General features: G+C 49.7%; 1 protein-coding gene across 1 annotated transcript in view; it reads left to right on the top strand.

Annotated features, from left to right (window-relative positions):
• LOC147111318 (plexin-A1-like) overlaps nucleotides 1-27,445 on the top strand; it is a 616,616-nt gene that overhangs the window by 575,760 nt on the left and 13,411 nt on the right. Inside the window, exons 24-31 of the mRNA XM_086002083.1 lie at nucleotides 3,355-3,501; nucleotides 4,789-4,948; nucleotides 6,691-6,794; nucleotides 7,664-7,760; nucleotides 13,720-13,910; nucleotides 18,556-18,725; nucleotides 22,143-22,355; nucleotides 24,616-24,766. Coding sequence (XP_085858209.1) covers nucleotides 3,355-3,501; nucleotides 4,789-4,948; nucleotides 6,691-6,794; nucleotides 7,664-7,760; nucleotides 13,720-13,910; nucleotides 18,556-18,725; nucleotides 22,143-22,355; nucleotides 24,616-24,766 — 1,233 coding nt within the window. The remainder of the gene's footprint in view (nucleotides 1-3,354; nucleotides 3,502-4,788; nucleotides 4,949-6,690; nucleotides 6,795-7,663; nucleotides 7,761-13,719; nucleotides 13,911-18,555; nucleotides 18,726-22,142; nucleotides 22,356-24,615; nucleotides 24,767-27,445) is intronic.

The following is a 27,445-nucleotide window of genomic DNA, read 5'->3' as shown; positions in this document are numbered from 1 at the left end:
ATAAATTGGTCAGGTGGGCAGAACAGTGGCAAATGGAATTCAATCCGGAGAAGTGTGAGGTAATGCATTTGGGGAGGGCTAACAAGGAAATGGAATACACATTAAATGGTAGGACACTGAGTAGTGTAGAGGAACAAAGGAACCTTGGAGTGCATGTCCACAGATCCCTGAAGGTAGCAGGCCAGGTAGATAGGGTGGTTAAGAAGGCATACGGAATGCTTGCCTTTATTAGCCGTGGCATAGAATACAAGAGCAGGGGGGTTATGCTTCAACTGGATAAAACACTAGTTAGGCCTCAGCTAGAGTACTGCGTGCAGTTCTGGTCACCACATTACAGGAAAGATGTGATTGTACTAGAGAGGGTACAGAGGAGATTTACAAGGATGTTGCTGGGAGTAGAAAATCTTAGCTATGAGGAAAGACTGGATAGGCTGGGTCAGTTTTCCTTGGAACAGAGGAGGCTGAGGGGAGACCTTATTGAGGTGTATAAAATTATGAGGGGCCTAGATAAAGTGGATAGAAAGGACCTATTTCCCTTAGCTGAGGGGTCAAAAACCAAGGGGCACAGATTTAAAGTAATTGGTGGAAGGTTTAGAGGGGATTTGATGGGAAATTTCTTCACCCAGAGGGTTGTGGGGGTCTGGAACTCACTGCCCGAAAGGGTGGTAGAGGCAGGAACCCTAACCACATTTAAAAAGTACTTGGATGTGCACTTGGGATGCTGTAACCTGCAGGGCTACGGACCAAGAGCTGGGAAGTGGGATTAGGCTGGATAGCTCTTTGTTGGCCTGCGCGGACATGATGGGCCGAAATGGCCTCCTTCCGTGCTGTAACTTTCTATGATTCCATGAGCAGGAGTAGGTCATTTGGCCTCTCGAGCCTGCCCCGACATTCAATAAGATCATGGCTGATCTGATCTTGGCCTTAATGCCACTTTCCCGCCCGCTCCCCATAACCCTTGACTCCCCTGTAGTTCAAATATATGTCTATCTCCACCTTGAATATATTCACTGACTCAGCCTCCACAGCTCTCTGGGGAAGAGAATTCCAAAGATTCACGGCCCTCTGAGAGAAGAAATTCCTCTTCATCTCCGTATTAAATGGGTGACCCTTTATTCTGAAACTATGCCCCCTAGTTCTAGATTCCCCCACGAGGGGAAACATCCTCTCTGCATCTACCCTGTCAATCCCCCTCAGAATCTTATATGTTTCAATAAGATCCCCTCTCATTCTTCTAAACTCCAATGAGTATCGGCCCAACCTGCTCAACCTTTCTTCAGAAGACAACCCTTCCATCCCAGGAATCAACCTAGGGTGGTGCGTGTCCATTGTCACTGAGCTTTGACGGTGAGTGTCAGCAGACTCCCGTACAGCACGGTATGGTATAGTGGTGATACTGGACTAGTAATCCAAAGGCTTGAACTCGTAATCCAGAAACTGAAAGTTCAAATCCCACCGTGCCAGTTTGAGAATATGAACTAGGTTTTTAAAAATGTCTGGAAATAAAAAGCCAGCATCACATAGAAAATAATAATAGGATTGGGCAGAATCAACACGGATTTATGAAAGGGAAATCGTGTTTGACAAATCTGTTAGAGTTTTTTGAAGTTGTAATTAGCACAATAGATAAGGGGGAACCAGTGGATGTGGTGTATTTGGATTTTCAGAAGGCGTTCGATAAGGTGCCACACAAGAAGTTATTTAACAAAATTAGGACTCATGGGATTGGGGTTATATACCAGCATGGATTGAGGATTGGTTAACAGACAGAAAACAGAGAGTAGGAATAAACGGGTCATTTTCGGGTTGGCAGGCTGTAACCAGTGGGGTACCGCAAGGATCAGTGCTTGGGCCTCGGCTATTCACAATCTACATCAGTGATTTGGATGAGGGGAACAAATGTAATATATCCAAATTTGCTGATGATACAAAGCTGGATGGGTATGTAAGTTGTGAGGAGGATGCAAAGAGGCTTCAAGGGGATATAGACAGGCTAAGTGAGTGGGCAAGAACATGGCAAATGGAATATAATGTGGAGAAATGTGAAGTTATCCACTTTGGTTGGAAAAATAGAAAAGCAGAGTATTTTTTAAATGGTGAGAGATTGGGAAATGTTGGTGTTCAGAGGGACCTGGGTGTCCTTGTACACGGATCACTGAAAGTTAACATGCAGGGACAGCAAGCAATTAGGAAAGCAAATGGTATGTTGGCCTTTATTACAAGAGGATTTGAGTATAAGAGTAAAGATGTCTTACTGCAATTATGCCGAATGGCCTACTCCTGCTCCTATTTCTTATGTTCTTAAAGTGACCGTGAAGCTGTCGGATTGTCATAAAAACCCAATTGGTTCGTGGAAAGAAACCTGCCGTCCTTACCCGGTCGAGGCATATATGTGACTCCAGTCTCGCACCAATGTGGTTGACTCTTAACTGCCCTCTGAAGTGGGCACTCAGTTCAAATGGAAGGCCCACAACAGCCTTCTCAGGGTAAGAACATAAGAATTAGGAGCAGGAGTCGGCCATACGGCCCCTCGAGCCTGCTCCGCCATTCAATGAGATCGTGGCTGATCTTCGACCTCATCTCTACTTTCCCGCCCAATCCCCATATCCGTAACTAGGGGAAGGGCAGTAAATGCCGGCCTGGCCAGCATCCCAAGAATGAAGTTTTTTTTTTAAAGCTACGGGACAGCAAGATGCACGAAGCCTGCGATCTATAATTCAATGTTGACCTCAGCTTACACTGGACGCCAGCACTGCCAGTGGATGGGGGGGAGAAGTTAATTGGAGAGTGAGCAAAAGCCCTTTAGAACCTCCCTCCCCTCTTCTTAACCCATGGGTGTTTCCTGAAGCCAGTTAGTTGGAGTGCCATCTGGACTGAGGTGGGTTAACGCTGCACAGACTGGCTGGCTGATTGAACCTGGGACCTGCCTGGCCTTTGTGTCTGCACGGACAAAGCGCAGCGGGCCATTGGGCTGAAGTTGTGTTGGCGCGAGTGCTCCAGGACCCATTAGGAGCTGAGTTATCGAGCGACTGACAGAGAGGATCCAAGCGCAGAAAGGGCAACTTCAAAGAGCAGAATTGTCACCAGCTCGACAGCGAGCCTTGCTGTTGGGTGGAAAAACTTCATCTGTTCCTGGCACTTGTCAACCGGAAGACACGGACTGACAATATCTGACGAAGGGTCATCGACCTGAAACGTGAACTCTGTTTCTCTCTCTTCACAGATGCTGCCCGACCTGCTGAGTGTTTCCAGCATTTTCTGTTTTTATTTCAGATTTCCAGCATCCGCGGTATTTTCTTTTCAATATTTGTTCCTTGTTTGACGCTAATTGCGGTGTTGCCTTGTGTTGCGTAGGAATGCGCTGGGGAGCCCCTCTTCATGCTGTACTGCGCCATCAAGCAGCAGATGGAGAAAGGACCCATCGATGCCATCACGGGGGAGGCGCGCTACTCCCTGAGCGAAGACAAGCTCATCCGCCAGCAGATTGACTACAAGACTGTGGTAAGTGCCTTGACGTCCTCTGTTGTGGACACCGACTGGGGAGCTGCCTCAGTCTGTCACAGGACCACCACCACCCCCCCCGCCCCCCGTGCCTGTTCATCCGTCAACGTAAGGTGCCGCATCGTCAACGGGCAAATTCTAGAACATTCCAAACTTGGCATCTAATTTACCTCGCTCGTCACTCGTGCAAGTCTCCTGACTTCTTTTACCAAGCTGATACTCGCAGTGTGACAGCTGTCGAGCTCAGATACTTGGTAAATATTTAATTCGGATTCCATGTTCAAGGCCCTTAAACAGTGTAAAATCAGTGAAAGGTGTGATTAACCCTTTTGCCACTGAAAGATTTCTTTTGTGTCTTGTCTTGGTTGTGTCTTGTCTTGGATGTTTCAGAATTGATTTTTCTCTCTCGCATATTTTTGGTGTTTTAGCAACCTTTCTTCCCAGTCCGTTTCTCTTTCCCGCCACACGAGGGATTAGGACAGATGACCAAAGTGGCTTTCACGGCCTCAGGACGTCCCAAAGCCAGTGAAGTACTTTTGGAGTGTAGTCACCGTTGTAATGTAGGGAAACGCGGAGGCCAATTTACGCACAGCAAGCTCCCACAAACAGCAATGAAATAAATGATTGGAAAATCTGTTTTTAGTGATGGGGGGTGGGGGGGTTGAGGGATGAATGTTGGCCCAGGACACCGGTGAGAACTCCCCTGCTCACCTGCAAATAGCGCCGTGGGATCTTTTACGTCCACCTGAACCGGCAGACGTGGCCTCGGTTTAGCGTCTCATCCAATGGACGGCACCTCCGACAGTGCTGCACTAGTTTGCACGCACAAGTGCTGGAGTGGGGTCGCTGATTGCGCCCTGTGGTATAAAGGGGAGCACAGATTCTCCTACCCAAGCTCCTTTGAAGTGCAGCTCACATTTGGGATTGACAGAAAGGACGTGCATTTCTATAGCGCCTTTCACGATCTCAGGACATCCCAAAGTGCTTCACAGCCAACGAAGCACAGTTTTTGAAGTGTAGTCACTGTTGTAATGTGGGGAACGCAGCAGCCAATTTGCGCACAGCAAACTCCCACAAACAGCAATGTGATAATGACCCAGATCATCTGTCTTTGTGATGTTGATTGAGACCCAGGACACCGATATCGAGGAACCGGGTTTTTTGCGCAGACCCGGTCAGTCAGTCTCGGAGGGAGGCGGCCCGGCGGCGCAGGATAATGGCGGGCGCCCTCCGCTTCCGCCCGGCGGCTGCAACGGCGCGCTGACCGCGTCTGCTTTCTCCCGACAGACCCTGAACTGCGTGAACCCGGAGAACGAGAACGCTCCCGAGATCCTGGTCAAAGTGCTGAACTGCGACACTGTTATGCAAGTGAAGGAGAAGCTGCTGGATGCGTGTTACAAGGGCGTCCCCTACTCGCAGCGACCCAAGGCGGCGGACATGGACCTTGGTAGGAACCCGCTTCCATAACTGGCCTGGGGAAAGGGGTTCTGATGTAAAATGACTACTAAGCGTTTGGTTTGAGTATAAAACAAGGCTTTAATCAACTGTTTCACAACCATGAGATTTTAGTTACATCACTAGTTCCTGGTTACAAAAACATCCTGAGCAAGCTGGGCCCACGCCCGAGTATTTATACTCCTTGGACGGCACCACCAGCTGGCCGCCCAGTGTAACTCCATGAGTCATGATAGATTCATGACAGGTTCGAACTGAATAAATGGCGAGTTCTTTTTAATATCATAAAGAAAAAATGTATGGCCCGGATTTTGCCTCTCACGGTGTTCCCCTTAGTTAGACTTGTTCCTGCAGATTTAACATTTGTTTGCCCACAAAGTTGCTGGAAGTCTGAGCTGATACTGGCGCGGCGAGGGCAACGGGGCATCTGGGGCCTCGGTGAGCGCCGGGACCAACGGTCTATCTCCTCAACCGGTGAGATTAAAGGATTGAGAAATAAACAGAGGGAGGGCTGAGAACGAGGGCGAATTCATGTCAAGTCAGGGACAGAAAGACAAATAAAGAGAGGGAAGGAAAGATTGGATTAGGAGAGAGAAAAGTAGACAGAAAGGAAAAGAAAAAAATTAAAATTTAACATTTTTTTAAATCTCCAATAATTCACGGCCATGAAGGAGTGAGACTCCACAATTAGCAGCACAGGCACGATGGGCCGAATGGCTTCCTTCTGTGCTGTATCACTCTGATTCTATGATAATTGTTCACTTTCTGGGCCAGAGAGGTTGATTGGCAGTCATTAACAATTAGCACGTCGTTAAAACAATACTTGCGCTGACGATGACCAGATTTAACTTTCTGTGGCGAGTTTAATGGGCAATTTATGTGCAAATGCAGCAACTTCACCAACTCACGGGGAAGGTTGTGCGCGAGCTGCCATTCTCGTGAAGCTGGCGGCGGAGCGGCGCAAGTTGGCCAGCTACTTGTGGCGATTCGCAATTTACGGGGTGTCGCTTCCTCGCCGCAAGTTGCTGGCCGATTTGTGCGTTATTAACGGCGAGCGTCATTCATGCAGTTTTTTTTTGTCAGCAAAATCTGGGGGCCAATGACTGTGGCCCCGATTTTTAACCCCAGGTGGATTCCCCGCTCAGGCCTGAGTTAAAATTACAGTTGGGTCGCAATAATGTCACGGGGCCGCAACACGTATACGTAAAGAAGGACCCCGTTGGCTACGGGCGCCTGTCCTTGCCACCTGCTCGGTGGAGCAGGTTAAAATTGCAGATGTCGCGATCATGGCGGCTTTCGGACAGGTAAGAGCCCGGGGCGGTTTTAACTGCCCCACCCGCCAGGTTTCCGCTGAGCAAGTCGGGTTAAAATCGCCCCGTGTGTTTGGATGTGCGAAGGGAAAAGTCAGCCGCGGTTCCCATCCATATTAGGCTAAAGAGTGACCCTTGCTGGAAAGCGCTCAGTCGCGGATGTCCAGTGTGAGCGGACCAGGCTGGGATGTGGTGCCTCGTGCAGTCGAATAGCCGGCCTGCCCGCGCCCGCTATTAAAAATGGCCACTTGGGCCCGGTACTGAAGGGACTATCGGCACCACATTCTGCCAACAGTCATCGCTTTGGCAGAAGGATGGGATTGGGGAGGGCGCAGCAAGGAGCGGTAAGTTATGCACGGAACTCGTGCAGCCTTGAACCAGGCGTTGGATGCAGCGCGATCACGTTTTCTCTCCTCTCCCTCAGAATGGCGGCAGGGAAGGATAGCGCGAATAATTCTCCAGGATGAAGATGTGACGACAAAGATAGATAACGACTGGAAACGTCTGAACACTCTGGCACACTACCAGGTACGGCCCAGAGGGGGGAGTGCACTGGCGAAGCTCTCCTTATAGCGGCTGAATTCCCCCACCCCTACCGCTACCTAACCAGAAAGAAAAACTTGGCATGACATAGCACCCTTTGTTGCGACTCGCGAACTCTTCAAAGAGAAGTCCCGGGGGAGAGACTTGAGTTAGCCGGACTACCGCCATTGGAGCAGAGAAGGCTGAAAGGGAGCTGTAGTGGAGGTTTTTTAATAACGCTGATGGGTTTTGATAGAGCGAATAAGTGATTGGGGAGTCAGTGACCTGGGGGTTGACGTAAGAAAACTACTAGGCACTTGGTCTAAGCGTTAAACAAAGCTTTAATCAACTGTTTTACAACATGGAAGTCTAGTTGTGTCCTTCACTAGTTCCTGTTAAGAATGTCCTGCGCAAGCTGGGCCCATGCCCGAGTATTTATACTCTCCCTGGACAGCGCCACCCGTAGGCCGCTCAGTATTATTTCATAAGTCTTTCTTTCATGAATGACTGATTCATGTCAGGGGTCATTGCTTTGAAGTTGTTATTCAGAGATTGAGGAGAGATATTGGGAGATGGTGCTTTACACAGAGGGCTGTTGTAGCCTTGCCACGGCGAGTGGTTCAGGCAGAGGCCATTGCACCTTTTAAGAGAAAATTGGATAAATATTTGAAGCAGATGAGTATACGGGACCATGGGGAGAGAGCAAGGCAGTGGGATTAGTTTTGGATTGCGCTGGCCAAGAGCCAGCAGCGACACGATGGGCTGAATGGTTGCTTTCTGTGCTGTGACCTATGATGAGGTGCTGTACAACAGTAAGATTTCCTCTATTCCCCCCCACTATCGTTCAATCTAATTGTTTGATTTTCTTCTCTTAGGTTACAGATGGATCTTCGATAGCACTTGTACCGAAACAGACCTCAGCCTATAACATCTCCAACTCCTCCACCTTCACCAAATCTCTCAGCCGCTATGGTGAGTCTGGCGCAGATTGGTATCTCCGTTTTGAAGATGCGTTGTCCCTTCGTTGGCATTGCAGGGAACCTTGTGAACAAGACCTTGTAAGGTTCCTTCAACATGAGTCGTGTGGTGGCCTGTAAAAGTGCTTCATCTAGTGCTGATTCAGTTCTGGTTTAGCCACTTCTGTTGTATGCCAGTCAGGTTTATGTTCTTGAGGTGTATCGCAGCCGACCTTCTATGTTTCTATTTCTCTACCACAGAAGGCAGTTGAGGCCAATTCATTAAATATGATCTCTCTGTCCTCGGCCTATGACATTGTTCCAATGTAGCTCAACGTAAGCTCGAGGAACAGCACCTCATCTTTCGATTAGGCACCTTACAGCCTTCCGGACTCAACATCGAGTTCAACAATTTCAGATCATAATCCCAGCCCCCATTTTTCATGCAGTATGATTTTGCCATTCCCATTTGGAACATTTTCACAGGATGTTCTTTCAATTCCTTCCTCCCCTCCCTGTCTCTGCACCTGCTTCGTATCTGTTACATTTCCAGCTTTTTCCAGTTCTGATGAAGGGTCCCAGACCTGAACCGTTGACTCTGTTTCTCTCTCCACGGATGCTGCCTGGCCTGCTGAGTATTTCCAGCATTTTCTGTTGTTGTTTTATATTCAAGAAGGAGTTGGATATATTTCTTAAGGCTAAAAGGATCAAGGGATATGGGGAGAAGGCAGGGACAGGGTACTGAATTTGGATGATCAGCCATGATCTCATTAAATGGCGGAGCAGGCTCGAGGGGCCGAATGGCCTACTCCTGCTCCTATCTTCTATGTTTCTACTGCCCACGACCGGATTGAAGTGCATGCCTCAGTTAGTTATTTAATCAATGTGTGTCTTACGCCTCTGAACAACTTCTCAGAGCTGTCATGTGGAATTCTGCCCCTCGCGCTGATGTTGAAATGCAGAGTTAACCAGCGGTGTTGAAGCATTCACAAGGACATTGATTTTTGTCAAGGACTATCGATCTCTTTCCGCCCACCCCCGCATTTGTACCTAAAACCCAGCTCCAACATCCCAGAGCTACGGAGGCCCAGAGACACAGGAAAGAGCTCGCTTGCTGAGGGCGAGAGGTGAAAGAAAGAAGAACGACTTGCATTTCTGTAGTGCCTTTCACAACTTCAGAACGCCCCCAAGCACTTTACAGCCAATGAAGTACTTTTTTTGAAGTGTAGTCACTGTTGTAATGTAGGAAACGCGGCAGCCAATTTGTGCACAGCAAGATCCCACAAACAGCAATGTGATAACGACCAGATAATCTGTTTCAGTGATGTTGATTGAGGGATAAATATTGGACAGGACACCGGGGAGAACTCCCCTGCTCCTTTTCGAAATAGTGCCATGGGATCTTTTACATCCACCCGAGAGAGCAGACGGGGCCTCGGTTTAACATCTCATCTAAAAGACGGCACCTCTGACAGTGCAGCACTCCCTCAGTACTGCACTGGGAGTGTCAGCCTAGATTTATGTGTTCAAGTCTCTGGAGTGGGACTTGAACCCACAACCTTCTGATTCAGAGGCGGGAGTGCTACCCACTGAGCCACATCCCAAGGTGCTTCACAGCAGCCTAATCAGACATAAATTGATACCGAGCGAAAGAAGGAGACATTAGGACAGGGGACCAAAAGCTTGGTCAAAGAGTTAGGTTTTAATAAACGTCATAAAGGAATAGAGAGAGGTGGAGAGGTTTAGGGAGGGAATTCCAGAGCTTGGGGCCCTGACAGCTGAAGGCACAGCCACCAGTGGTGGAGCGAAGGAAGTGGGACATACACTGGAGTCTAGAATTGGAGGAACGCAGAGCACTTGGAGGATTATAGGGCTGAACGAGGTTACATAGTTTGGTTACAGACCTAGGGAGGGGGTCTGGTTACAGAGATAGTGAGGGGGCTGGTTATAGAGATAGGGAGGGGGTCTGGTTGTAGAGATAGGGAACTGCCAAGAGAAGACAGGATATGCTCTCACTGCAGTCAGGGAGTAGTTGAGACAGAGATGCACTTCCTCACAGCCTGTGGAAAATATCAGGGCATCAGAGAGAATTTCTATCAAAAATTCTCACAAATATGCCCTGAATTCAGAAATCTGACTGACAACCAAAAACTCCCATTCCTACTGGGGGAGGAGAGAAGCTGTGTAACACTGGCGGCACACTATGTTACAGCTTGCCATGAACAGAGGGACAACCAGTAAACTAAGACAAGAGTATATATAAACAAGGTGAAAATATATTTATAAACTCAGGGATATACCTGTTTATACACTGTATGAATGGAACCGCGTTTATGTGTTCAACCATAAATGTATTTTGATGCTTTGGCAACATAAGATGTACCTTATCATGCCAATAAAGCGATTTGTATTGTATTGTATTGTGTGAGGGGTGGGAGGGGCACACTATGTTACAGCTTGCCATGAACAGAGGGACAACCAGTAAACTAAGACAAGAGTATATATAAACAAGGCGAAAATATATTTATAAACTCAGGGATATACCTGTTTATACACTGTATGAATGGAACCGCGTTTATGTGTTCAACCATAAATGTATTTTGATGCTTTGGCAACATAAGATGTACCTTATCATGCCAATAAAGCGATTTGTATTGTATTGTATAGGTGGTGTGGTTATAGAGATAGGGAGGGGGTGTGGTTACAGAGATAGGGAGGTGGTGTGGTTACAGAGATAGGGAGGTGGTGTGGTTACAGAGATAGGGAGGTGGTGTGGTTACAGAGATAGGGAGGGGGTCTGGTTATAGAGATAGGGAGGGGGTCTGGTTATAGAGATAGGGAGGGGGTGTGGCTACCGAGATAGGGAGGGGGTCTGGTTATAGAGATAGGGAGGGGGTCTGGTTATAGAGATAGGGAGGGGGTGTGGTTACCGAGATAGGGAGGGGGTGTGGTTATAGAGATAGGGAGGGGGTGTGGTTACCGAGATAGGGAGGGGGTGTGGTTACCGAGATAGGGAGGGGGTCTGGTTATAGAGATAGGGAGGGGGTGTGGTTACAGAGATAGGGAGTGGGTGTGGTTACAGAGATAGGGAGGGGGTGTGGTTATAGAGATAGGAAGGGGGTGTGGTTATAGAGATAGGGAGGGGGTGTGGTTACCGAGATAGGGAGGGGGTGTGGTTACCGAGATAGGGAGGGGGTGTGGTTATAGAGATAGGGAGGGGGTGTGGTTATAGAGATAGGGAGGGGGTGTGGTTACCGAGATAGGGAGGGGGTCTGGTTATAGAGATAGGGAGGGGGTGTGGTTACCGAGATAGGGAGGGGGTGTGGTTACCGAGATAGGGAGGGGGTGTGGTTATAGAGATAGGGAGGGGGTGTGGTTACAGAGATAGGGAGGGGGTCTGGTTATAGAGATAGGGAGGGGGTGTGGTTATAGAGATAGGGAGGGGGTGTGGTTACCGAGATAGGGAGGGGGTGTGGTTATAGAGATAGGGAGGGGGTGTGGTTATAGAGATAGGGAGGGGGTGTGGTTACCGAGATAGGGAGGGGGTGTGGTTATAGAGATAGGGAGGGGGTGTGGTTACAGAGATAGGGAGGGGGTCTGGTTATAGAGATAGGGAGGGGGTGTGGTTACCGAGATAGGGAGGGGGTGTGGTTATAGAGATAGGGAGGGGGTGTGGTTACCGAGATAGGGAGGGGGTCTGGTTATAGAGATAGGGAGGGGGTGTGGTTACCGAGATAGGGAGGGGGTCTGGTTATAGAGATAGGGAGGGGGTCTGGTTATAGAGATAGGGAGGGGGTGTGGTTACCGAGATAGGGAGGGGGTCTGGTTATAGAGATAGGGAGGGGGTCTGGTTATAGAGATAGGGAGGGGGTGTGGTTACCGAGATAGGGAGGGGGTGTGGTTACCGAGATAGGGAGGGGGTGTGGTTATAGAGATAGGGAGGGGGTGTGGTTATAGAGATAGGGAGGGGGTGTGGTTACCGAGATAGGGAGGGGGTCTGGTTATAGAGATAGGGAGGGGGTGTGGTTACCGAGATAGGGAGGGGGTGTGGTTACCGAGATAGGGAGGGGGTGTGGTTATAGAGATAGGGAGGGGGTGTGGTTACCGAGATAGGGAGGGGGTGTGGTTACCGAGATAGGGAGGGGGTCTGGTTATAGAGATAGGGAGGGGGTGTGGTTACCGAGATAGGGAGGGGGTGTGGTTACCGAGATAGGGAGGGGGTCTGGTTATAGAGATAGGGAGGGGGTGTGGTTACCGAGATAGGGAGGGGGTCTGGTTATAGAGATAGGGAGGGGGTCTGGTTATAGAGATAGGGAGGGGGTGTGGTTACCGAGATAGGGAGGGGGTGTGGTTATAGAGATAGGGAGGGGGTGTGGTTACCGAGATAGGGAGGGGGTGTGGTTACCGAGATAGGGAGGGGGTGTGGTTATAGAGATAGGGAGGGGGTGTGGTTATAGAGATAGGGAGGGGGTGTGGTTACCGAGATAGGGAGGGGGTCTGGTTACAGAGATAGGGAGGGGGTGTGGTTACCGAGATAGGGAGGGGGTGTGGTTACCGAGATAGGGAGGGGGTGTGGTTATAGAGATAGGGAGGGGGTGTGGTTACAGAGATAGGGAGGGGGTCTGGTTACAGAGATAGGGAGGGGGTGTGGTTATAGAGATAGGGAGGGGGTGTGGTTACCGAGATAGGGAGGGGGTGTGGTTATAGAGATAGGGAGGGGGTGTGGTTATAGAGATAGGGAGGGGGTGTGGTTACCGAGATAGGGAGGGGGTGTGGTTATAGAGATAGGGAGGGGGTGTGGTTACAGAGATAGGGAGGGGGTCTGGTTACAGAGATAGGGAGGGGGTGTGGTTACCGAGATAGGGAGGGGGTGTGGTTATAGAGATAGGGAGGGGGTGTGGTTACCGAGATAGGGAGGGGGTCTGGTTATAGAGATAGGGAGGGGGTGTGGTTACCGAGATAGGGAGGGGGTCTGGTTATAGAGATAGGGAGGGGGTCTGGTTATAGAGATAGGGAGGGGGTGTGGTTACCGAGATAGGGAGGGGGTCTGGTTATAGAGATAGGGAGGGGGTCTGGTTATAGAGATAGGGAGGGGGTGTGGTTACCGAGATAGGGAGGGGGTGTGGTTATAGAGATAGGGAGGGGGTGTGGTTATAGAGATAGGGAGGGGGTGTGGTTATAGAGATAGGGAGGGGGTGTGGTTATAGAGATAGGGAGGGGGTGTGGTTACCGAGATAGGGAGGGGGTGTGGTTACCGAGATAGGGAGGGGGTGTGGTTATAGAGATAGGGAGGGGGTGTGGTTATAGAGATAGGGAGGGGTGTGGTTACCGAGATAGGGAGGGGGTGTGGTTACCGAGATAGGGAGGGGGTGTGGTTACCGAGATAGGGAGGGGGTCTGGTTATAGAGATAGGGAGGGGGTGTGGTTACCGAGATAGGGAGGGGGTGTGGTTATAGAGATAGGGAGGGGGTGTGGTTACCGAGATAGGGAGGGGGTGTGGTTACCGAGATAGGGAGGGGGTGTGGTTACAGAGATAGGGAGGGGGTCTGGTTGTAGAGATAGGGAGGGGGTGTGGTTATAGAGATAGGGAGGGGGTCTGGTTGTAGAGGTAGGGAGGGGGTGTGGTTACCGAGATAGGGAGGGGGTCTGGTTACAGAGATAGGGAGGGGGTGTGGTTACAGAGATAGGGAGGGGGTCTGGTTGTAGAGATAGGGAGGGGGTGTGGTTACAGAGATAGGGAGGGGGTGTGGTTGTAGAGATTGGTTACAGAGATAGGGAGGGGGTCTGGTTACAGAGATCACCAGAGTCAATTTTGTTGAGACGCTGGAAGGAAAGTTGAGGTTTGAATTATGTCGCTCTGCCTGCCATCCAGCTCCCATTCTCGGCCCAGTTGCTGATTTGAAGCTGGGTATTTCTTAGAGCTGTGACACGCATTTTAGTGACTTTCTCTTCTCTTGCCTGCCCACCCTTTGCAGAGAGCATGCTGCGGACGGCCAGCAGCCCAGACAGCCTGCGATCTCGGACGCCCATGATCACTCCAGACCTGGAGAGCGGTACGAAACTCTGGCACCTGGTCAAGAACCACGACCACATGGACCAGAGGGAAGGGGACCGAGGCAGCAAGATGGTGTCCGAGATTTATCTGACACGCCTCCTCGCTACCAAGGTAAGTCGCTTCTGTATTTGTGGCAGTCAAAAGGGGGCTTCTTTTTGCTCCGAGACAGGAGTGCTACCCACCCAGCCAAGACTGACGCCAGTGTTGGCTGAGCTCATGACTGGCGCGCTGGGTGAAACAGTGCTGACGCTAAGGGGAAGGCGCTACATAGCGTGGAGCTTTCCCTCTTCAATCTCGACGTGCGTGCTACATGCGAGAAAAGAACTACTGACAATTGAATTCAGGCAATGATGAGTTCTGCTGTTAACTCGAATTTCCGGCCATTTGATTTGACTACGTGTGTGTGTGTGACAAGTGTCAAGTCCTGCAGTAATCACATCCTTATTGCAGCTGTTCCATGGATTGCAAACCCCGTGTCGGAGAAGCTTCATTATTGTGCGCAGTGCGGCCTACACTGAGCTCTACAATTCTCACTTTGCCAATGTTTGTTTGATGTTTGTTAACTTGTCAGACTGCTTGTCCGACATACAGTTCTGGATGAGCAGAAATTTTCTCCAATTAAATATTGAGAAGACCGAAGCCATTGTCTTCAGTCCCCGCCACAAACTCCGTTCCCTATCCACCAACTCCATCCCTCACACTAACATCTGTCTGAGGCTGAACCACATTGTTTGCAACCTTGGTGTCATATTTGACCCTGAAATGAGCTTCCGACCACATATCCGCAGCATAACTAAGACCGCCTATTTCCACCTCCGTAACATCGCCCGTCTCCGCTCCTGCCTCAAGTCATCTGCTGCTGAAACCCTCATCCATGCCTTTGTTACCTCTAGACTTGACTATTCCAACGCACTCCTGGCCGGCCTCCCACATTCCACCCTACGCAAACTTGAGGTGATCCAAAACTTGGCTGCCCGTGTCCTAACTCACACCAAGTCCCGATCACCCATCAGCCCTGTGCTCGCTGACCTCCATTGGCTCCCGGTTAAGCAACGCCTCGATTTCAAAATTCCTCATCCTTGTTTTGAAATCACTCCATGGCCTCGCCCCTCCCTATCTCTGTAACCTCCTCCAGCCCCACAACCCCCCCGAGATCCCTGCGCTCCTCTAATTCTGCCCTCTTGTACATCCCTGACTATAATCGCTCAACCATCGGTGGCTGTGCCTTCTGTTGCCTCGACTCTAAGCTCTGGAATTCCCTCCCTAAACCTCTCCGCCTCTCTTTCCTCCTTTTAAGGTGCTCCTTAAAACCTACCTCTTTAACCAAGCTTTTGGTCATCTGCCCTAATTTCTTCCTATGTGACTCGGTGCCAAATCTTTGCCTTATAATCACTCCTGTGCAGCGCCTTGGGATGTTTTATTATGTTAAAGGCGCTATATAAATACAGGTAGACTATCCTTTATCCGAAAACCTTGGGACCAGCTGTGTTTCGGTTTTCGGATTTCAGAAGGTTTTCATCTCCGTATCTGACAACAAACACTGTTGCTTAGCAACAGCTTGTAAACACTCGGGCCCTGCCTTGGAAGCATCTCTGAAGCTGTTGCTAAGCTACAGAGACTCTTTCCACAGCCTGACTGTTTAAAAAAAACACTAGGGGAAGAAAAAAAACCGAACAAAACGGCTGCTGATTTCTGCCGTTCGATCGAGGTTTCCGGCTCCCCCTGCTCCGTATCTGAATTCCTTGACTTAGCGGGGGTCTGGGGCTCGACTGCCGCCGCCAGTTGTGGGAAAGCCGGATGTCGGCTGACTCCTACACTAAGCTGGCCCGCAAATCAGGTCGGGGGGGCGGTGGGTGGAGAAGAAAAGACTATCGGACGGGCCGTTGCAGCTATCGGACGGGCCGCTGTATTGTTGGGTTCACTCTCCCGGTACCTCCTTCACACTGCCCGGCTCGGCCTGCAATCTCCTACCCAGGAGGGAACTCTGTGACCCTCTGCCCTGCTCACAGGGAAAGGCAGAGCTCCCGGACCACTCCTGTCATGTTTGGCACCACTCGGGTCATGTCGTGCGCACGACTTACGCTCCACGAAAAAACTTTCGGTTTTTAGAGGTTTTCGGTTTTCGGAAGTGCAGACAAAGGATAGTCCACCTGTACAAGTTGTTGTTGTTGATGATGAATTGTGTTGTTACCTTGATCAAGTAAATCACTGGTTAGGCCCCAGCTGGAGAATTGTGTCCAATTCTGGGCACCGCACTTTAGGAAGGATGTCAAGGCCTTGAAGCGGGTGCGGAGGAGATTTACTAGAATGGTACCCGGGATGAAGGACTTCAGTTGTGTGGAGAGACTGGGGTTGTTCTCCTCAGAGCAGAGAAGGTGAAGGGGAGATTTGATACAGGTGTTCAAAATGATGAAGGGTTTTCATAGAGTAGTTCGGGAGAAACTGTTTCCAGTGGCAGGAGGGTCCCGATCACCAGAGGGCACAGATATAAGATAACTGGCAAAAGAAGCAGAGGGGGAGATGAGAATTTTTTTACGCAGCGAGTTGTTTTGATCTGGAATGCGCTGCCTGAAAGGGCGGTTGAAGCAGATTCAATAGTAACTTTCAAAAGGGAATTGGATAAATACTTGAAAAAGAAACATTATGGGGATACAGCAGGAGGAGTGGGACTAATTGAGCAGCTCGTTCCAAGAGTCAGCACAGGCGCGATGGGCCAAATGGCCTCCTCCTGTGCTGTATCATTCTTTAATTCTAAGTCAAACCGGGTTCTTGTAATTCAAAGCTGTACAGAACACGACATTTCCTGGGGGTGGGGGGGGTGGGGTGGGGGGGAAATTAGCTGGATGCTGAACTACCACATAAATAGAAACATAGAAGATAGGAGCAGGAGTAGGCCATTCGGCCCCTCGAGCCTGGTCCACCATTCAATGCGATCATGGCTGATCATCCAAATTCAGTACCCTGTCCCTGCTTTCTCCCCATATCCCTTGATCCCTTTAGCCTTAAGAAATATATCCAACTCCTTCTTGAATATATTTAATGAATTGGCCCCTATTGCCTTCTGTGGTAGAGAATGGGGGAAATACAACTGTAGACACCTCCAGATTGCCCACCCCATTGAATCTTCTTTGACTCAGCGACGATGAAGGAACGGCCGATATATGTCCAAGTATGGATGGTGTGTGACTTGGAGGGGATCTTGGGAGGTCGTGGTGTTCCCATGCGCCTGCTGCCCTTGTCCTTCCAGGTGGTTGGGGGTCGTGGGTTTGGGAGGTGCTGCCGAAGAAGCCTTGGCGAGTTGCTGCAGTGCATCTTGTCGATGGTGCACACTGCAGCCACGGTACGCTGGTGGTGGAGGGAGTGGGTGTTTAGTGCGTCCTGGTGACTGACGACGGGCAGCGTGGGCAAGATGACCACCAGCACTCTTGGCAGCATGGAGGTCATCCCGGGCAGACTGGAGATGGCAGATAATTTACAAGAAAAATTATCTCTCAGAAATTCAATTGAAATATATCCCGGCTGTTTGGAAGTTAACCAATTCCATACATATAGGATTAGCAGACTGTTTTTCCTTTTTATTCCTGCTCGGAATGTCACTGGCAAGGCCGGCATTTGTTGCCCGTCCCTCGTTGTCCTTGAGGTGGCGGTGGTGAGCCTTCTAGTTGGAGGGGGAGGGAAAATGGTTTTGTTCCCAAGTCAGTCGATTTGTTTTTTTTATAAAGTTCTCTGGAGTTCAGAAGAATGAGCGGTGATCTCATTGAAACGTGTAAGATTCTGAGGGGGGATTGACAGGGTAGATGCTGAGAGGCTGTTTCCCCCTGGCTGGAGAGTCTAGAACTAGGAAGTCACAGTCTCAGGATAAGGGGTCGGCCATTTAGGACTGAGAGGAGGAGCAATCTCTTCACTCAGAGGGTGGTGAATCGTTGACATTCTCTACCCCAGAGGGCTGTGGAGGCTCAGTTCTTGAGTATATTTAAGACTGAAATAGATAGATTTGTGGGCACTAAGGGATAGGGCGGGAAAGTGGAGTTGAGGTCGTAGATCAGCCATGATCTCATTGAATGGCGGAGCAGGCTCGAGGGGCCGAATGGCCGACTCCTGCTCCTAATTCTTGTGCTCTCATAATTTATATCATTGAGGAACCAAGCTCAAGGCCCTGTAGTACAGAGCAGCACCCTGAGAAAACTGAAAAGAGTGGGCGAGTGAGCCCCAAGTGAACCAAGAGGCAGCGAGATGGTGGTATGAAGGTGAGGTTTTAACAGTCTGTTTGGCAATCTCTTTACAGCTCGTGAGGAACTAGAGAGTAAAGCTCAGGGGACCAATGGCCACGCCAGTCTCGATAAAATAGAGAAAAACACAAAATGGGGAGAGAGAGAGAGAGCCAACTTAGAGATGGAGCATGGACAGGAAAGTAGGAACAGGTGGAGGCCATTCAGCCCCTTGAACCTGTTACTCCTTTCAGTTAGATCGGGGCTGATCTGTATCTTAACTCCATCTGCCCGACTTGGTCCCGTAACCCTTCATACTCTTGCCTAACAACGGGAGGGAGGCCAACCATCAAATGACAGCCCCTTCCAATATCCTGTTTGAGGGTAAAGGATGGGGTTCGGAGAGTCTTTCCCATCTCCCTCCAATATACGGTCAGGATTCAAGTCTTGCACTCTGGTTTTATAGAAGGTTAGGAGTGGTTGAAGGGAAAGTGCCTCATTGGCGCAGATGAGGAACATCGCTGACTTGAATGGCTTTGCTCTTTCAGGGCACCCTCCAGAAGTTTGTGGACGACCTGTTTGAGACGATATTCAGTACGGCGCACAGGGGCAGTGCCCTCCCTCTCGCAATCAAATACATGTTTGACTTCCTGGACGAACAGGCGGACAAACACCTGATCACTGACCACGACGTCCGACACACCTGGAAGAGTAACTGGTGAGCATTGTCAGAACACCTCAGGTGGAGAAGGTGGTGATGGATCTAACTGGGTGAGGTGCAAAATGTCTCTGGGAACTCACCTGGGCTGGTCCCGTGTGAAGTTTTGAATGTCCTGTTTTATATTGTCAAATGGAGGTTTGGTACGGCCGTTACTTTTGGTCAAAGGTTGACCTCGCCCATTGACTAGGGGAGAAGCTGAACGAGATCTGGAGGGGGACATTCAGCTCTTAACAAGTTATTAAATTGGCTGGGTGTTTAAGTTCCTAATTTGTAACCCTTCATCTTCAAAGCAGACTCTCGTCCGGTTTTAGAAACATAGAAACAGAAAAATAGGAGCAGGAGTAGGCCATTCGGCCCTTCGAGCCTGCTCCGCCATTCAATATGATCATGGCTGATCCTCTATCTCAATACCATATTCCCGCTCTCTCCCCATACCCCTTGACGCTTTTTGCGTCTAGAAATCTATCGATCTCCTTCTTAAATATATTCACTGACTTGACCTCCACAGCCTTCTGTGGTAGAGAATTCCACAGGTTCACCACCCTCTGAGTGAAGAAATTTCTCCTCATCTCAGCCCTAAATGTCTTACCCCGTATCCTGAGACTGTGACCCCCCTTAGGCCCAGGTGAGATACTGATGGTTTTCTGTAATTGGTAAATGGCGACATGGTTGGAACTGGCATTGACTGCCCAGGAGATCCTTTGCAATGTTCCACAACACCACAGAATCATAGAAATTTACGGCGCTGAAGGAGGCCATTCGGCCCACCGTGTCTATGTCGGCCGAAAAAGAGCTATCCCAGCGAGTTCTGACGAAGGGTCATCGACCTGGAACGTTAACTCAGTTTCTCTCTCCACAGATGCTGCCTGACCTGCTGAGTGTTTCCAGCCCTTTCTGTTTTTATTTCAGATTTCCAGCATCTGCAGTATTTTGCTTTTGTATCCAGCCCAATCCCACTTTCCAGCCTCTTGGTCCGTAGTCCTGTAGGTTACGGCACTTCAAGTGCATATCCAAGTACTTTTTAAATGTGATGAGGATTTCTGCCTCTCCCACCCTTTCAGGCATTTCTATAATGGCTCAAGTGACATTCGGTCAGCTTGAGCTGGTGTCGGGGACATGATCTCTGATTACGCTTCTGTGAAGCGCTTTGGGACGTTCTACGACGTTAAAGGCGTTCAGTAGGCGCAGGCGCGATGGGCGGAATGGTCTCCTCCTGTGCTCTATGATTCTATAAATACAAATTGTTGTTGATTGACTACAGAGTCATCGGCCTCTTGTTATAGAATCTGTTAAAAACATATTGACGTCCATCTTGTCTACGTACGGCTTGCGTACCGCGGGCCTCGGGAGTTTCAATTCCGGTTCACGCCCCCGCCAATTTGCATTTCAGTGAAGCACCAGCACTGAGAACAGGCCCACCAAATTCAACCCGGACAAACCAGCAAATAAATACGAGCGCCAACAGGACTTGGGCTTCCAGGGTCTGGGTCGCCGGGGGTTTCTGGGAGGCAAGTGACTCCAGGGCAGCCGATTGAACAGCCCTGTTGCAGGGGCTCGTTGACTGAGAGCCTCTCCTCGGAATGCTCATTCCACTTGAGTCAGCAGTCTGCACGATGCTGCTGGTCTTTGCTGCTGCCCGAGTGAGGCACGTGATTGTTTTCTATTGCTTGATACCTAAGAAAATAACGGGCAGGCAAAGACCAGCTGGCCCATCAAGCCTACCTCGCATCATGCTGGCACGACCATCGTGGCTAAACACGCCATCCCTCCCCTCCCCCACGCCCGCAGCCATGTAATCTCCTGGGAGAGCATGCAGGTGCAGCAGGCGGTTAAGAAGGCAAATGGTATGTTGGCCTTCGTAGCGAGAGGGTTTGAGTACAGGAACAAGGATGTCTTGCTGCAGTTGTACAGGGCCTTGGTGAGACCGCACCTTGAGTATTGTGTGCAGTTTTGGTCGCCTTATCTGAGGAAGGATGTTCTTGCCATGGAAGGAGTGCAGCGAAGATTCACCAGGCTGATACCTGGGATAGCAGGAATGACGTATGAGGAGAGATTGGGTCGATTGGGCTTGTACTCGCTGGAGTTTAGAAGAATGAGAGGGGATCTCATTGAAACTTATAAAATTCTAACAGGACTAGACAGACTGGATGCAGGAAGGATGTTCCCGATGGTCGGGGAGTCCAGAACCAGGGGTCACAGTCTAAGGATAAGGGGTAAGCCATTTAGGACAGAAATGAGGAGGAATTTCTTCACCCAGAGAGTGGTGAACCTGTGGAATTCTCTACCACAGAAGGCAGTAGAGGCCAATTCATTAAACATATTCAAGAAGGAGTTGGATATATTTCTTAAGGCTAAAGGGATCAAGGGATATGGGGAGAAGGCAGGGACAGGGTACTGAATTTGGATGATCAGCCATGATCTCATTGAATGGTGGAGCAGGCTCGAGGGGCCGAATGGGCTACTCCTGCTCCTATCTTCTATGTTTCTATGAGAGGCAAAATAATCCAGGGTCAATGAGGGGAAAAATACTCTGGGGAAGATTCCTCTCCGACCCCCTCAGGCGATGGAAACCAGCCCAGGAGATCATACGGACCCATGTGTGCTCTATAAAGACACTTGCCTTCTATATGATGCGATCTCTGCCCCGGTCAGGAGCCGGGCCAGCTCCCTCTTGCGGGCGATACAGAGAGTCAGCACCCACCCCACCAGCCGGCTACACCTTCCAGAGGCTCACTGCTCTCTGGGGCAAGAACCGCCCAACATCCAGTCTATTCCCACTCTTCCACAGTTTAACCTCCTGTCCCCTGTTCCTCCCCAATCTGTTAAACCGGAATAATTACCAATGGGGCACTATCCAGCCCTTGAATTTTCCATTCGTTCACTGGATGTGGGCATCGCTGGCAGGGCCAGCATTTATTGCCCATCCCTAATTGCCCTTGAGAAGGTGGTGGTGAGGCGCCATTCTTGAACCGCTGCAGTCCATGTGGTGAAGGTGCTCCCACAGTGCTGTTAGGGAGGGAGTTCCAGGATTTTGACCCAGCGACGCTGAAGGAACGGCCGATATATTTCCAAGTCAGGATGGTGTGTGACTTGGCGGGGAACTTGGAGGTGGTGGTGTTCCCATGCGCCTGCTGCCCTTGTCCTTCTAGGTGGTAGAGGTCGTGGGTTTGGGAAGTGCTGCCGAAGAAGCCTTGGCGAGTTGCTGCAGTGCATCTTGTAGATGGTACACACTGCAGCCACGGTACGCCGGTGGAGGAGGGAGTGAATGATTTTACAGACCTCTATCAGGTCGCCTCTTATGTCTATGCTGCTCTAAAGTAAATAGTAAAATATTGATAGGTTGGTGACCTTCGACATTGATAATTCCTTCTAACTAACGGTCTTTATTTTGGTTTATTTTTTGTGTCTCTCTAGCCTACCTCTACGATTTTGGGTGAATGTTATCAAAAATCCGCAGTTTGTCTTTGACATTCACAAGAACAGTATTACTGATGCCTGCCTCTCCGTGGTAGCACAGACATTCATGGACTCCTGCTCCACCTCCGAGCATAAACTGGGCAAGGACTCGCCCTCAAACAAACTACTGTATGCGAAAGACATTCCAAACTACAAAAACTGGGTGGAGAGGTACGCCAGATGTGTTTTGCTTGGCGCGGGTGCTGCTTGGCGGTGTTGGGTCGGGGAGGACGAGCTGTGTTGAGTTTGAATGTCAGGCCCACACCTTTCTAAAATGTAAACTGCGTCTTAAAAGATAGTAGCGCACCTCCGTGTCCAATAATAGTGGAAACATTCGGAACAGGTGGCGGCCATTCAGCCCCTCGAACCTGTTCCCGCCATCCAGTTAGATCAGGGCTGATCTGTTTTTTAACTCCATCCACCCGCCTAGGTTCCATACCCTTTAATACACTTACCCAACAAAAATCTGTCCCTCTCAGTTTTTGAAGTTTTCAATTGACCCCCTGCATCAACATATATTTGGGGAAGAGAATTTCAGATTTCCACCACCCTTTGTGTGAAGAAATGCTTCCTGACGTCACCCCTGAACGGCCTGGCTCTAATTTTAAGATTATGCCCCCTTGTTCTGGACTCTACCCCACCAGAGGAAATAGCTTCTCTCTCTCTCTACCCTGTAAACGCCTTTTCATCATCTCAAGCACCTCAATTAGATCACCCCTTAATCTTCTATATTCGAGGGAATAGAAGCCTAGGCTATGCAATCTGTCCTCATAATTGAACCCTTTCAGCCCCGGTATCATTCTAGTGCTTAGCGATGAAAGATTCTTAAGGGCTTTCAATGAATATACATGAGTCAAGTCAAGCATCAGAAGCTGAACCGTGATCCCACCCACTCTGATTTTTGGACTTGGCCAAAGATGGCAACCCAGGTTTAAGTGATTGAAACGTGGCTACATCTTACTGTAATAATACTTCCACTCACAAGGTCTATCACACGGGTCAATGAATGCCAATTTATTCCCACTCACCTCGGGCCACTTCTACTTTTTTTAAATTCGTTTTATGGGATGTGGGCGTCGCTGGCAGCACCAGCATTTATTGCCCATCCCTAATTGCCCCTCGAGAAGGTGGTGGTGGGCCGCCGCCTTGAACTGCTGCAGTCCCTGTGGTGAAGATACTCCCACAGGGAGTCAGGAGGTGAGACACTCGCCGCAGAATACCCAGGGCTGGATTTTCATTCAGAAGTCGGGTTGGAGGCGGGACTACAACTTTCGGGGTTGTAGTCCCGCCTCCATCGAGATGCGGCCAATCCACGCAATTTTGACTTGATTGACCTTGTTGAGCCCGCCCAGCGGGCTCAGCAGGCCAGTTAAGGGTCACCCGGCAACAGGTGACGTCACAGGCTGAAATTTCATCTGTTAAGACATTTTGACAGATGAAATATCAGCATTTGACAGCTGTTTGAAGCTGTCAAACACTGACAGTCTTACTTCTCACATGAGTCCTTCTCCACAGACTCAGTTAGAAATCTCTCCTGCACAGAAAGCTGCAGGCTGTCACTTTTGACAGTTCGCAGCCATTCTGCTTTCTGTGCCGGTGAGATGAGGGACTCCCTGAACCTAAAGGAAGGAAGGCTGAAAAGGTAAGAAAATGTATGTAAAAGTTCTTTACACACTTTAGACACACCAAACACACTTACCTTTGCACTCATGCACACATCACTCACCTGAACACTGACATCTCGACCCCTCCAAGCCCTTCAACCCGACAGCCCGACTCCTCCAGCCTGGCGTAGTTTGGAGCCGTCGGGAATCCCATAGTTTAAGCTTCAAAATAGGGATTAGGCTAAAAACTGCCTGTTAGCAGGCAGTTAATTGACATTAATCCCTTCCCGCCTCGGGGAGGCGGTTCACAGTGTGGGGCGGGTACCCGCCTCCTTTGAAACTGACATGGAGGCGGGTTGGGGGTGGGATGAGGTCGGGACCCCTGATTTTGGAAATTTAACCCCCCCGCACGCCTCCAATCCCGACTCCATGGCGCACTGAAAATCGAGCCCCCAGTCTCTGACCTGCTCTTGTAGTCACTGTATTTATGTGGCTGGTCCAGTTAAGTTTCTGGTCAATGGTTACCCCCCAGGATGTTGATGGTGGGGGATTTTGGCGATGGTAATGCTGTTGAATGTCAAGGGGCTGTGGTTAGACTCTCGCTTGTTGGAGATTGTCATTGCCTGGCACTCCTGTGGCGCGAATGCTACCTGCCAGGTATGACTCCAGCCAGTGGAGAGTTTCTGTATATGTTTGAGAAGCTGATTGTGTAGCATTTAAGATCTGGTCTATATTGAAACCAGTGTCTCAGGATCTCGCGGCTACATCCTTCGTTTGGCTGTGTATGGTTGTAAAGTATTGTTTCTTTCTCGACGTGTTTGGAATAGGTACTACGCAGATATCTCGAAGATGCCCGTGATCAGCGACCAGGACATGAGCGCCTACCTGGCCGAGCAGTCGCGGCTACATTTGAGCCAGTTCAACAGCAATAGTGCACTGCATGAGATCTACACCTACATCAACAAGTACAGGGATGAGGTGAGGGCTTCAGGTGTAGCTGTGCTATCTGACCATCTTTTGCCTTCGTGTCTTTCTCAGTTTCCCCCCCCCCCCTTCTCTTGCTGGGGTCGGTCTCTACGGACGTTGGCTGCCCTACTGCACCTTGCTCAAGTGGCCATTACCCATATGGGGATGGTAGTGTTGTAGTAAAATTACTGGACTAGTAATCCCAGAGGCCTGAACATGTATCTGGAGACAAGAATTCAAATTCCACCACGGCAGCTGGGGAATTTAAATTCAGTTAAAATAAATCTGGAATAAAAAAAGCTAATGGTGACCATGTCATAAAAACCCATCTGGTTCACTAATGTCCTTTAGGGAAGGAAATCTGCCGTCCTTACCCGGTCTGGCCTATATGTGACTCCAGACCCACAGCAATGTGGTTGACTCTTAACTGCCCCCTGAAATGGCAGCTCACCACCACCAATCCCACTCCAGAGGCTAGAGCATAAAAATCTAGACTGATATTTCCCAGTGCAGTACTGATGGAGTGCTGCACTGTTGGAGGTGCCGTCTATTGGATGAGACGTTAAACTGAGGCCCCGTCTGCTCTCTCAGGTGGACATACAAGATCCTACGACACTATTTCGAAGAAGAGCAGGGGAGTTCTCCCTGGTGTCTTGGGGCCTATATGTATCCCTTAATCAGCATCACTAAAACAGATGATCTGGTCATTATCACATTGCTGTTTGTGGGAGCTTGCTGTGCGCAAATTGGCTGCCGCGTTTCCTACCTTACAACAGTGACTACACTTCAAAAAGTACTTCATTGGCTGTAAAGCACTTGGGGACGTGCTGAGATTGTGAAAGGCGCTATAGAAATGCAAGTCTTCCTTTTCTTCCATGATGCACTGAGAGAGAAAACAATGCACGTTCTCGCCCTACATGATGTCATCTTCATCCCCTACTCCCCCCTCCTCAACCCCAGAATTCAAACTCCCTTCAGAAAATGCAGTTTCTGGCCCCGCCCTTTGCTTGTTCAAAACAAAATACAGGAAACTCCCGATTTACCGGCACCTAAATAACCGGAAATCTCTGTTAACCGGCAAAATTCAGGAGTAGGTTCAGGTAAGTTTTACTTCATATTAGTGGCCGTTCCTGGATCTGTGGCTGTGTAATCGGAGTTCCTGCACCTGTTGCTAAGCAACAGGGAAGCTTGGTCTGTGGTCGGGGTTCTTGCACCTGTTGCTAAGCAACAGGGAAGCCTGGATTTGTTGCTGTGTACGGAGCTCTCGTACCTTTTAACTATACCTCTCTGTAATCCGGACTTTTTGATAAACGGCACCACGCCGGTCCCGTTGGTGCCGGATAAAAAAGTGTTTCCTGTACTGGGTGAGTGGCAAGAAAATTTGAAAGATCTTTCACTCACGCTATCATCCCAAGAACTCTTCCACTGGCCTGACTAAAGCAAGATACTTTAAGCAGGGGGGGGGGGGGGTGAGCATGCATGTGAATGAGATGAGGTGAAAATGGGTGACTTGCTGTCGATACACAGGAGAGCAGGTGAGGTAGAAAATGGAGAAGTTCTCTGAATGATGTGGCGCGACTGATTCCATTGATAATGGAAGGAGATTGTGCTCTTCTTCCACCCGACCACACACCAACAATAAGAACAACAACTTGCATTTATCTAGCACCTTTAACAACAACGACTTTTATTTACAGAGCGCCCTTACCAACAACAACTTTTATTTATAGAGCACCTTTAACAACAACTTTTATTTATATAGCGCCTTTAACGTAGTAAAAAGTCCCAAGGCGCTTCACAGGAGCGATTATCAAACAAAATTTGACACCGCGCCGCATAAGGAGAAATTAGGGCAGATGACCAAACACTTGGTCAAAGAGGTAGGTTTTAAGGAGCATCCTAAAGGAGGAAAGAGAGGTAGAGAGGCGGAGAGGTTTAGGGAGGGAATTCCAGAGTTTAGGGCCTTGGCAGCTGAAGACACGGCCGCCAATGGTGGAGCAATTAAAATCAGGGATGCTCAAGAGGCCAGAATTAAAGGAGCGAAGAGCTCTCAGAGAGTTGTAGGGCTGAAGGAGATTACAGAGATAGGGAGGGGGCGAGGGCCATGGAGGGATTTGAAAACAAGGATGAGAATTTTGAAATCGAGGTGTTGTTTAACCGGGAGCCAATGTAGGTCAGCGAGCACAGGGGTGGTGGGTGAATGGGACTTGGTGCGAGTTAGGGCACGGGCAGCCGAGTTTTGGATGACCTCAAGTTTACGTAGGGTGGAATGTGGGAGGCCGGCCAGGCGTGCGTTGGAATAGTCAAGTCTAGAGGTAACAAAGGCATGGATGAGGGTTTCAGCAACGGATGAGCTGAAGCAAGGGTGGAGACGGGCAATGTTATGGAGGTGGAAATAGGCAGTCTTGGTGATGGTGTGGATATGTGGTCGGAAGCTCATCTCGGGGTCAAACACGACACCAAGGTTGCGAACGTAGTAAAAAGATCCCAAGGTGCTTCATAGGAGCGTCATCACCGAGCCACATTCTTGGCACCGCCCACAGCTCCTTGCAACCCTCACCTCTCTCCCTCAGCGAACCTGCTTCCTGTACCTCTGGGCCTCCGTAGCTCTGGGATGTTGGAGCTGGACTGTAGGTACAAATGGCGCGGGTGTGGGGAAGAGATCGATGGATTTTTGGACTATGCTCCTTA

Source organism: Somniosus microcephalus, chromosome 11 (genome assembly GCF_052327205.1).
Source record: "Somniosus microcephalus isolate GS21.2 chromosome 11, FLI_Smic_1.0, whole genome shotgun sequence".
Classification (NCBI taxonomy): domain Eukaryota; kingdom Metazoa; phylum Chordata; class Chondrichthyes; order Squaliformes; family Somniosidae; genus Somniosus; species Somniosus microcephalus.
This window is presented reverse-complemented; position numbering and strand designations above follow the sequence as displayed.